Here is a 12,889-nt window from a genome sequence, read left to right on the forward strand (position 1 = left end):
AACTCATTGTAGAGGTTTTCCAACTGGAAAATCACTCAAGATGAGGAAACTCTAATTGAATTGATTGATATATTTCACAAGTATAATGTCTTGTATACTACTTTCCAAACTATTCTTTATACTATTCTAAATGTGAGGTATTGAAGTACCATAAAGGAAAAATCTTATTTAAATTAAACTAATCTTCCATAAAGTATTAAAAATTAATAAATTTGTACACACTATTTTTGTGATGACTTAACACAAATAGAAAGAGAAAAATCTTCAATTCACACACTAAAATTTTTGGGAATTATATTGATTCTAACATTGCAACAACATTGAATCTATGCTCACCTCCTTCTAATATTACTTTTTAACATATGCTAGTGTATGAGGAACACAAGATATAGGATAGACATTGCAGTCAATTTATGTTTACATTATTGGTGATCTAGATAAATAAGTGTCATGAAGTAGCAACAATTTCTTTTTGATTTAGAGCTTAATTTATAATTATTGTTTTAATTTTAAATATAACATATCAATTGTTGGTTAGAGTTAATAGAGTATTTTTTTGAATTTTTTTTAACTTTTGTTAAATTTATATGTGAAAATGATTTGGAAAAAGAATTATAAATAATTGATCTCTGTTTTATGAAATTTATTTTAAAGCATTTTTTAAATTTATTTAACATTGTATAAGATGGAAAATAAAATAGACCACAACTAATATTGGAAATCTTGAAAGTATTGGGGTAACAAAATGTTTGTTGAACAAAATAATAAAAAACTAAATATTAGGATATCTATGAAAATAGCTCAAAAATCCAAAAATAGTGTACCTATATTACAAGGCTTTTCAACCAATGATATTGCAAATAAAAAATATATTTTATTTAAAAAATTAACATTAATGAAATTGAGCCTTGTAAAACTGTGGTTATTGTAAAAACTCAAGAAAGTGTTATCATACTCATTGAACTCAAGCAAGTAGAATAAAATCTTGCAATCACTACTTTCCTTCCTACTTTTCTCACTTTGGAAAATACTCAAGAACATTAGTGTTGTATACATAAGTCTTCTTCATATAGAGAGGAGCAAGGATCACAACAATAATGAACAATATACCGTGTCTATATAATTTGGAGAGGAAAATGTTTATTTTCATTGTAAATTCAACACACACAAAAATGATCTTAAAAGTTATAAACTATTCACATCCATCACTCCTCATTTATTTTATTTTGAAATAAATAAACTCCATTGACTTAATTTCTACCTCAAAAAATTATATATTGGCTAGGTATGGAGCTTATTTAATGGAATGCAAAAGATTTGAAAGTCCCTCAAGCAACAAAAGACATGCCTTTTGCAATCTTGTTTTCTTTATCATCAACTATTCTCAAATTTATCACAAAATAGATCTAGAAATTTTACACTAAAGATCAAGAAAACTCAAGTAGCAATAATGTGCATACAAAATAAATCTAGAACATCAATCATCTCATAGTGTATCTTATACATTTTTCTAGTTTGATACCAAGTGATAGTTAGATAGTGAATGTCCAACCATAACTTATTCATAAAACTTTATGTTTTATACATAACAAGTTGAAATAATTGTACAATACTATTGGTACAATTCTTAATATAAACATAATTAATATTTGTGTTAATAACTAAGAATCTATGATAACATTTTTAGTAAGAATATATTAAAAATATTACTGAAGTAAAATATTTCAGTCCTAAAATGATACAACTTAACACCATCATAAATTTGAAAATGCTATTAATTACATCACTAAATTATCACATTTTATAAAATGTTAATTAATGTTCAATATTCATCTATATAGACTAATATATATTCGTATATTAGTAAATAAAGCTTGAAATAAATATCTCAAAGGACTGTTAAATTATGTAATCAAGTTATCATGTTCTAGGAGGTTTAGACTAAGGATGTGCACACTCCTATCCCCGTTGACTAATGTGCTTAAATATTACATGACGCGAGTTATGTAAATTAAAAAACTTTGAAAAGCTTTTGTATTCATTTAAAAAAATAAATTACTGCCCAATTTAAATATGGTAAAGTTGTCACATAACTAAAACTATGATATAATCATTAAACTAACAACTTCGGATATTTCTTGGGCCGTACTCTTCGCGGGAATATACGCCACAGCTAATGGCGTTGTCAATACTCCACAATGACATTGCTACGCAACGGCCGACGTCAGCACAGTCCTGAGGAGCCAACACCTGGATCATTCTACGAAGACGAGAGCGGTGTTGTTTCTCCCATCCTCTTAAATTTGCCGGCCTTGTTTTTCTTATATATATCTGGAATCCAATGCCAAGAGAATGCAACACAACAAAACATTATTCTCGAGTGATCATTGTGTGGAGTGCGTAATATAAAATGGAGCAAGTGAAAGTGTTGGGCACAGGGACAAGTCCATTCGGCATGCGCGTATTAATTGCCTTGGAAGAGAAGGGTGTTAATTATGAATACCAATTAGAGGATCTGCCCAACAATAAGAGCCCCCTCCTCCTGCAAATGAATCCCGTGCACAAGAAAGTACCTGTTCTAATCCACAATGGGAAGCCCGTATGCGAGTCTCTCATTATTCTTGAATATATTGACGAGACCTGGGGTTCAGAAAAGCATTCGCCATATGACCGTGCCCTTGCCCGCTTCTGGGCTGACTTCGTTGATAAGAAGGTAATGCTTACTTCATTCTCGTTGGCAAAACCATTGTTATTGAATCAGCGCCCTTTCGATTAGTACGTTGGAGGCTGAAAATGTATTAAGAAATGTGTGTTGGGTTCTTTTGCATTTTCTGGAGTCTGGGATGCGTACTGTTAAATCGAAGGATGAAGTGGTCAATTGTCTCCAAAAACAATGTGTTAAATAATGTGTCAATTGTCTCCAAAAACAAAAAACACTGGGCTATTTAAGCCACCTCAACTTTAAGTACTTCAATCAAATTTAGCAAGCACTTCAATAAAGGATTCACCCATACAAGTCTTATAACATGGAGTTCTGCAATAGAAAAACTTATAAATAGTGATTGTTGTCCTGCTAAATTACAATTTACCACAAACAAAGTATTCTTAAGTCTTCAAAAAAAATAGAGATCATACTCAAATCAAATCTAACAAAATGGCGATAAATCACTGATCGTTTTCTCAAATAAAAGATCCCCACATGAGAAGAATAGATAAGACCAGAATCGTGTGCATAAAATAATGTTTCAGCTCATTCTCTTGCATCTGAATAGACAATATTATCCTAGATTTGATATCAAACCCTCAAGAAATCGCAATTATTTATCATCTTAATTACAGAACCCAACAGCACATTAATTAAAAGAAATTAACCTGCTTTCGAAAAGGCAGTTATTCAAAAATTTCAAATTACCAAAGCGTTGAGAGCCCCAGCTTTGAAATGATGTGGATATCCAGGACGCTTTTCACGTGCTACGTATACCAGATTCGGCAAACCATGCCCCTCTCTGTCAACCTCCTTTTCATTCATCATTAAAATCTGTAGCAATAATCAGTACCCCTCAGAATATGGTATTCTTTCCAATTTCTTTCCTTACATAAAGAATAAAGTTTTGGACCTGAAAAATACTAGGATGATCTCGCGAATTGCTTCCAACAAACCATTCTTTGAAGCCGTTTTGCTCTTTCAATCTGTCTTCTGGAATGCTTCCTCTCTCCACAGTACTATTGATACAATCCTCCATGTCCTCGTACATTTTCTATAATAAAACATAACATTATATGCGTTGGAACAATACTTTTAGAGAAAAAGATCAATCTACTTTACCCTACCCTCACCTTGATATCTTCCCGTTCCTTTCTATAGGATGAATTCTGAGTTTCCTGCTCAGAAATTTCAGAGAAATATGCATCTGGGCACTTCTGTTGAATGGAATACTTGTGACAGAAAGGAATCCAAATTTTTGCGAAGCGTGAGGCTTCAAACAAAGCGTAAAATGTGAGAATTGATCCTGCATCATCAGATACATAGCAAGAGAGTTTTTCCACGGGATAATCAAAAGCAAGAGTGGACAACACAGTGTTAACAACACTGATTGGGTGTTCTTTAACTGGATCCGCAGTGCATATAAATATATCCACAGCCGGTAGTTTCTTCTCAAACCTGACCATTCATAAACCAATATAAATTAAGAATATAAATTTTCCAGTCTGTACCCTATCATAATGTCTTAATAGTTTATGCATCACAGAGTGTTAGTAATTTCTTAAAATGTTTGGAGAGCATGTTGCATAATTGATTATAGAATTGACAAAGTTAGAAAAGAAAGTAGGAAAAATTACTTACGCGGTTAATTCAGAAGCTATTAAGAATAAAGTTTATATTAAAGTATAGAAGCCTGAATCGTAATGAATCAAGCTATGTTCATATATTTTCCATGAAAACTACTATTATAATCCAACCTAGAGACATTCGAGCTGGCTCCTTAAGTCTTCCCAACACTGTCAATGAAACTGAAAGGCCTATCTACATCTATTACCTCTCACTTAGCCTTTCCGGGAAAGTGTATCGATCAACAGGTTGCCATCTGGAGGCCTGATCTAATACCCAAATGAAGGCAAAGCCTAGCTCTGAACAAAATGCCAAAATCCAAGGAACAAATCCTTCACCTGGCATATACACTACCCGATAATATATCAGTCCCAGAATTGCAGTAAAATAAATGCAAGCGTAAGCTCTATAAATCTTTCTGAAGGGCCTCTTTACTGTAATGTAAAGAGGGGAATCTTCACACTTCATAGTCGTTTCTTTTTTCAAGTAAATAAGTGTTTTCGTGTAACGAGGGTTCTAGTACAGGAAGGGCTCTATTTAGATCGAAAGCACATATGTTATGCGTACCATGTCAACTTAGAACTATTAAATTTAATTTAATATCGAGGTGGGAGGCCCCACACCATCGATATATCAAAAAATGACGAGTCGGATGGATTGTGATGGCCACCACAAATCTTGTCTGCGATTGGGCCATAAATTGGGAGAGGACAAAAGTGTCATACTTTGTGGCATATGGACACAAAACAGAAAAGTTATACTTACGATGCTCCAATTCAAATATTGTAGTCACAACGCAAGGGAAGGTTGAGGGTTATCTGTTGTGCTAATACAGACATCCACAAATTTCGATATGTCAAATCAGCCATTACGGGTTTACGTGAAAGACACGTTAAGACCAAGGATTAAATGACATAGTGCTTATGCTTTTCAGAATGGTAGAGCTGGGTCAATTCTTCTTTACTATGGGTGTTTATTCCACATTTCAATGAGGACGATTAGAACAAACAAAGGAGACTACAAGCAAGCATGTGACTTGGTTTTTCGTTATAGAATTTATTTCCTCCTATTCCATATAGTTAACCTTGATAAGGAGAACACTTTCATCGCTGTGTATGTTCTTTAGAAGGTTTTCCTCTGGCGCAGTGCTTTGTGGTAAGCTAAAATATTTACTATGAACGCCTACAGGAAAATTAACGAGGACAATCACAAAGGTAGGTTGAACAGCAGCCTACAGCGACAAGAAATGAACTAAATACGTTACAAGAGCTATATATACTGCACAGAGGCTCATTAGAGTATGAGTAGTTTAGATCCACTAAGACAAAACGCAAACAGCACATACTAATCGCTGAAAATTTGAGCAGCCAAATTCCTCTAGTTCATGCATCGGCTCTTTCTTTCGCATGAGAAAACAGTATATAATCCTTGGAGTAGTCCTACAGAGATTTAAATCTTCCTCAAAATATGCACGCCTCGTGGAACAAAATTATGCCCTTCGTGGTGATATCTATCTTGTCTATAAAGAATTTCCATCAATAATGGATGGTTCAGGTAATAGCCGAAATTGCTTTGTCAAAGTGAAACTTTTTTCTTTAGCTGAGTAAGAAGGAGATCATTGGATGGTTTAAACATCACACATTAAAGTTTGGATGGTTTAAATATCACACTAAAGCTTAATTGTAACGAAAAGGTTAAATAGTAGTCAAAATTGACTTATTTTTTGAAGATTAATTTCTTCCTTAATGTATGATATTTAAGGTGCCCTGCCTTAACTAACTATTACTCTTATACTTTGAATTTTAGTTGCCATTTTCTTTGATCTCTACAAAACCATGCCTATTTCTATTCTAGAGATAGGTACATCTTATTGGATATGCAAGAGAACTTGGTGAGTGGAACTGGAAATCTTACATCTAGGATTTTGGTTTCCATTTTCTTTAATATTTGGGGAAGCATTCCTATTTTTTTCTTGGAGATATGCAAACCTTCTTGGATATGCCAAAAAATTAACTTAATAATATGGTTGATCAATCCACCCAATTTATATTAATTCTTAGTTGGAGAAAGTTATAAACCTAAAAGAAAAGAAATTATGAAATACACGAAACATCAAATTTATGTGAACAATCTTATTAGAGGAAAAAATGCATAAAATATTATTCTCAAATATAAGAACACTAATTATAGCACCTTTTTAACACATAAAGGTTCACTGCCAAGGAGTCAAAACCAAAAGACTAATTGCATGAAGAGAGACAACTCATTGTCACAAAAGTATGATAAAAGAGAATAAATCCACCACTAACAAATTGCAACAACTCAATCTAGTGATCTTCACTATATGAATAGATAATTCATGAATGTGCATTTAGTTTGCCAATACTCATCCTAGAAACTCAATAAACAAAAGAGACAAATCCTTTTCCACATATCTTCTTTACATAACTTCACACTTGCCCATGAGTCTGCAAAAGTATAAGTACCACTGTGTACTCTCAGAACCACACAAAATTTATTATGTTTTCTTCCTTTATTTATATCAAAATATAACATACAATGTCTCCCAAAGTTCATCAGGCATATAGCAAAATATTATTTTGAAATAAGTTCATGCTAAACATTCCCATAGAAAGGAGGAATGAGAAGTGGGCCATAAAATATTATATCTAGGACCAAAATGCCATTGTACATATTATTGTTCCATTGCCACTAGAAGAGATAAAATAAAATTGAATGCAAAAGAGGGCTTTACACCTTGCAATTAGTAGAGCTCTCATTAATTCCCCTATACCACCATTGATGACTTTGACCTCGCCTAGGGAAAGGAGGAGAGCTCATTTAAAGACCCTCATTCTGACTGCATTCAATGGAAAAGAAACATCTACCTCACCATTGGAAGAAAATCACCCACCTCTACTTCACTCAACCTTGGATTGACATGGACAACAAAAAGCCTGCATAGGAAGATAAACTAGTCAAGCTACTAGGGCTTCATTCAAACAAGCCCTGCAAGGACTTCCCACTATCCCAACCAAAGCCAGGTTCCTCAAAGAACCTACATTTGATGCCAAACAAACCACCTTTGTAGGAGGTGGAGGTTAGGATATATCTACTCCTTGCATCGTTATCAATCCTAACGACTAGATGGGTCTAGAAATAGATAAAGAAGTTAATAGATTAAGGAACATTGTTGATTTCTTTGTTGCTACAGACTCCCTAAACCTACCATCAAGGAATTATCATAATGGTTGGTTTCAAAGGGTTAAAGGAAATAAACTTGGTCATCATTTTCCTTTCTGTCAAATGATCCAAAATTGGCTCTTCATTAATATTTTTTGCTACCCTAATGCCTAAAAATTTGTTGTGGAGAAGCAATTTTGGAAAGTGGGAAACATAGAATTTAGGGCCCTTTTGTGGTCATTGGATTCTATCAATGATGAGGTTTTGGTTCTTGCAAGCCCTAGATGGATTAATATTAGTAATCTCCCCCCTATGTCTGGAATTTTGTTTCCTAGGTTTTGGAAATAAGTTTAGACAATTTTCTAAGTACAAATATCATAACTGATTCTTCACAATCTACCCTCTTCACACAAAGATGTGTTTCCATAAATGAAAATACCTAATCTCTACCTTAGCCAAATTTTAAATAAAGATATGTATGGAAATTTTCCATAAATTGATTAATCTTACAATAGTTCCTAACACCACATGCATGTAAATCCACATCATTATTATTTTTGGTTCCAAGTTAAAAATATGGTAAACTAGAGTGCCAGTACTTGAGTCTAGTCAAGACTGAGTTGTAGTATGTGTCGAATTGTAGACTATTACGTTGAGGTAGATGTTAGTATGAACCAAGTTGTGATACTAACCAAGTAAAGTATAAGGAAGTTTCTATGTCAACTTTCACTAAGATGGACAAGTTAATTGGTATGTACCTAACACATGTATGGAACATTTACGGAGACCTAATTTGACCATTTAAACCTATATAGCAGATTTCAAAGCTCATTTTATTCACTAAGAAAACATTGTTAAGGTGATTATAGAGAGAATTTTTGCATGGATGCTAGAGGTTTAGTGCATTCCATCAGCATCCTAAGTAAGTTATGTACACTTGTATTTAGACCCAGTAGTAAAGTTATTTTTATTTTAAACCCTAACCTAAAGAGATAGGATTGACTACATCTACAAGAAAGAAGAATGATGTATTAAAGGATAGAAATGCATAGATTGTTCAAAATGAAATATGTCCTTCACCAAAATTCAAGGCATACCTAGATATTACATTAACTAGAGACTATTTTGGAGCATTGTCAACGATTCCACCAAGGGTTATTATGATTTAATTTGATAGATTGTATTACATGTGTAATATTGGAGAGATTGGAGACTTTAAGTTGAGGAGCACATATGACATGGGAGCATAACACACTGACAAATGAGGATAAGGTAGTATCTGAGAAAGGGTTGACTCTTTCCCTAAATTTTCCAATGGTTTTCAAGTTAAAGTGGATCAAGATTGTGTTAAGATAAACTTTTAACATGAAACTCTAGTTTGATATTAGACTACTAAAGATCACAAAGTCAATTATTCATCATATTATAAGATATTGTATTATGGATAGGGTAAGGTCCATTCTCTATCAAGGTAGGGATGAGATACAAATAGAAGAGTGTGATGGCATGGCAATTTCTTTATCACCTTGTGCTAATAGAGAAACAAGGGTTGTTTAATGAAATCTAAAAATACATTTAGAAAACAAGATATAGGGGAAGCACAAAATAAACAGAAAACATAGAAAAGGTTACTATGCTAGAGCACTCACTTCAAGCATGCTTCCCTCCTCCCCTATCTTAGTTGGTAGTATTAAGATAAGTTGGGTAACTTTCAAGAGGATCTATATCCAAGATGGCATGAACAATAGCTAAATGCAAAGAAGGAATCTTGGGAGAGTCACTATGCTCAGGAGTAGATGCAAGTGTAAGCTATACAAAAAGCATGTTAAGTAAATCAACATCAATATCAATAATCTTATGCTCAACATCTAATATATCTTCCTCATATGAATTAAAAGTGGGAGAATATAAAATAGGAATATGCATATTATTAATCTCTTTAGTAGGCATAGACTGATGAGAAGAATTCATACAAGATTTAGCATGATCTTGATGAATTTTTTGACACTCTTAAGCTTGTTGGTTATGCTTAATTTTATTGGAAATTTATTGTAAAGATGAATGAGGACCAACAACCATATGGTCCTTTCCTTTTGAAAATGCAAGAGGTGGAACAAAAGAAGGCTGATATATAGAAGAAAGAAGCACCATAGGAGGAACCTTACTTGAAGAAGGAGCATCACTAGGAGTGTCATGAGATACATGTAGTGGTAGACTATTAGAAATAGAAAAATCAAAAGAAATAGGTGATGGAGTTATAGAAAAAAGACCACAAGGCTTACTTAACTCAGAAACATTTCAACATTTATATTCTTGATAGGAAGGGAACATAAATTTTAGATTAGTAGGAGGTGTAATAGGAAGAGAATGCCAAATGAAGTCAAGATTAGCACAATGTTAAGTTCTCAAAGGATGATAGAGACTATGAGTCATCTTCTTAATCTCACCATCATAAGGAAATTTAATGCTTGATGAATGGTAGAAGCAATAACTTGCTTAGTACTTAACCTAGGTAAGTTAAGCCTCACTTGAAACCAATGATCATAGGTAGGATTAACAACAAAGGTAGTATTAACCACTTTACCATAGAGATCAATAAGAAAAGAGATGGAACCTTTGGAGGATACAAGAAACCATTATAAGTTTGAATCCAAGTATTAGTTGAGTAATAGGAGTTAGATTTTTCTTCTTATTATAAAGATTTTTTTCAATGATGATGTTAGCCATAGAAGTTGGATCAATGAGACACCCATAAGAAGGGTATTTAGCAATTTGGGTAGCAATATAGAAAGAGGATCATCCAAAGCCTTAAACTTATCAACATCTATAAATGAGATAGTAATGACTCTAGTGCTCTTACATTTCACTTTAGGTTGATCATTAAATATAGAGGGAACATCTTCCTTAGGTGGAGTTGGAGGTTGAACTACACATTCCACATCATTAGTAGTGCTACCATTCTCTTGTCTTATATTATTATAAGAAACATGCAGTTTAGGAGGAATAGAAAAGGAAGGATGCTAAACAATAGTGTTCATAGTATGTTGAGGTAAATGATTAGTGTAAATTTGGAGATTTTGATTAGGAGTCTCCAAAGATTTATTCCCATTATCTTAAACCTCAAAAAATAAACAATTAACATCAATCAAATGATGAATCTTATGTTTCAAAGAATAATAGGTTTCAGTATCATGTCAGCATTGTTGATCGTATTGAAAAAAAATGAGGATTGAAATGTGGGTTTGATGTAGTAGAAGGGAAAAGTGGTTAACTAGACAGAACCATAATCATATTAGCATTAGCCAACCTAGTCATAATGGAATTCAAAGACTCAAAGAGAGGAATAAATTTATGATTTAGCTAAAAACAATGCAAGAAGTAGTGGCACTCTGAGAAGTAGCAACTACTTGATCATTTACTATATTCATGGATTTTTGGATCTTTTCATAGTTGTTAGATTTTTTGAATTTTTTAGCAGTAGGTATGACATCTCTCTTATCAATGAATATAAGATCCATTGGACTAGTGCTCCCAAAATGGCCCACTTGTAGTTGATAATGATGATGTGCTACAAAAAGTTGTGAAAAGGATGTAAAATCAGTAAGCATAATCTTAACTCCAATTTCCTTTTGTAAATCTTCAATGAACATATGTTGTATATCAATATTAGGCACACGATAAGAAATTTGAGCATGCAAATGCTTAAATCTATAATTTTTTTAAACTTAAATTTTCCTTTAGGGACTTGTTTACAATGCATAAAATTAGTCAAATAAATAGAAGGATTAATATTATTCTAAAATTGTTGTATGAAGGCATTAGCAAGTTTGTGAAATTAATCAATAGGATAAGGTTGAAAAGAGCAATACTATTACAAATCTTTGTCACAAAAAGTGTGAGAAAACAAATTAGGTAAAATCTTATGGTCATGAAACTAGTAGCTAGGGTACACTTTTTTGCCTAAACTGACACTAAACTATGAATTTTCAAGAAAACTTTCACATTTAGATGCGAATTGCCATTTAACGGTAAGGAATTTGAAGATGAAGTAAACTAAAGTCCTTTAGGATTTTCTATGTAGATTCTAAATATTTTTTTTTAATTGATTTGATTGAATTAATTTTTCTCCCAAGAAAATTGCTATGTTATCAAAAACCTGATTTTTAAAAAGCGACATTGTTTTTGACCCACATAACTTTTTTTCTACAATAGATATCAATATAATTCTTTCAAATTTAATTTTTTAACATCCATACCAAAACTAAAAAGTTGATTTGATGTCTTTATCATTAGTATTTCATATTTTATCAGAGTTTAAAGTTGACCTAACACTAATTTGGACATACATGGCTTTTGACACATGTAACTTATTATATATTTATCCAATTTCAAAAAAAAAAAAATATTGAAAGAGGACTCAAATACAGAGACCATAGTTATTTTTCAGAATTTTTATTCTCTTATTTACTATTTTTCCATGAGCATTCAATATATAGGTTTATTTTTTATAATGAACCTCTGTTCAATTAACGTAAAAAAATGTATACTGAAAAAATTCAAAGTTTATAAAATCCATATTCATTAGAAAGCTCATTCTAAGTACTTGAGTCATGGAAAATGGCATGTCTTTAGTGCTCCATCTGAACCTAGAAATTGAGCCTGGAAGCCATGAAAACAACTAAGAATGTTATAGGCTTTTTAAAAGCTATCTACTTTACTAGTTTCGATAGAAACTAACTTTCTATCTAAAATTTTTTAATACTTTCAATAGAAACTATTTTTAGTTAGTTTCTATCAAAACTAATAAGGCCGAGTTTTCATGTAAAAAATAGTTTTGATAGAAACTAAATAGTTTCTATCGAAACTATTTAGGATAAAAAAATTTGCATAGTTAGTTTCGATAGAAACTTTTATAGTTTCTATCGAAACTAGATGATTACATTCTATCGAAAGTTTTTCGGCAAAAAATCTGACTTTCGCGATTTTGGAGGAATTTCTTCCTCCAAAAAAGTGTAACCCACTATTGTGGGTTCACCCGCTACATAGAACTTGGAAAGTCTTAAGATGTGTAACATGACCACCTTTACCATTATAAGTATCAAGGCGAGGCATATCAACTTGTAAAGGAGCAGTAGTATAGATAATATCAAAATTTAAAGGACTACATGTATAAGGGGGAAATGTATATTCACGAGACCTTGGTGTGGAATGTAGTGAGAATAGTAACAAGCTTAGCTAGACCCAAAATATGACTATTAAATAAACTATCCACAAATGTGACCTCATGTTTCCCTAATTATAATTGGTAAAATAGCTCTCACACCAGCTTCTTAGTGATAGTTCTAGAATGAGATTATGTTATTTGTGCAGATCCAT

General features: G+C 32.5%; 1 protein-coding gene and 1 pseudogene across 1 annotated transcript; one reads left to right on the forward strand and one right to left on the reverse strand.

The window, feature by feature from the left end:
* The first annotated feature begins 2,356 nt into the window (after positions 1 to 2,356).
* LOC149547447 (putative glutathione S-transferase parC) overlaps positions 2,357 to 12,889 on the forward strand; it is a 148,557-nt pseudogene continuing 138,024 nt past the window's right edge.
* On the reverse strand, positions 3,230 to 4,798 carry LOC149547448 (cellulose synthase-like protein E6). The gene is made up of 4 exons (XM_089793643.1): positions 4,539 to 4,798; positions 3,838 to 4,162; positions 3,618 to 3,758; positions 3,230 to 3,538 (listed from the first exon to the last, which is right to left on the reverse strand). Exons 1-4 carry the CDS (start codon positions 4,796 to 4,798, stop codon positions 3,404 to 3,406), a joined length of 861 nt encoding a protein of 286 aa, XP_089649769.1. The 3' UTR covers positions 3,230 to 3,403.

The sequence above is a fragment of the Cupressus sempervirens genome, chromosome 7 (assembly GCF_028749045.1).
Source record: "Cupressus sempervirens isolate cs-2001-9-10 chromosome 7, ASM2874904v1, whole genome shotgun sequence".
Taxonomy (NCBI): Eukaryota; Viridiplantae; Streptophyta; class Pinopsida; order Cupressales; family Cupressaceae; genus Cupressus; species Cupressus sempervirens.

Coding starts and splice junctions, on each gene's coding strand:
- LOC149547448 (XM_089793643.1), bottom strand. CDS start 4,798: ATGAAGTGTGAAGATTCCCCTCTTTACATTACAGTAAAGAGGCCCTTC. Junction 4,163..4,538: donor CCGGAAAGGCTAAGTGAGAG/GTAATAGATGTA, acceptor ATGAATGGTCAG/GTTTGAGAAGAAACTACCGG. Junction 3,539..3,617: donor ATCATCCTAGTATTTTTCAG/GTCCAAAACTTT, acceptor TTATTGCTACAG/ATTTTAATGATGAATGAAAA.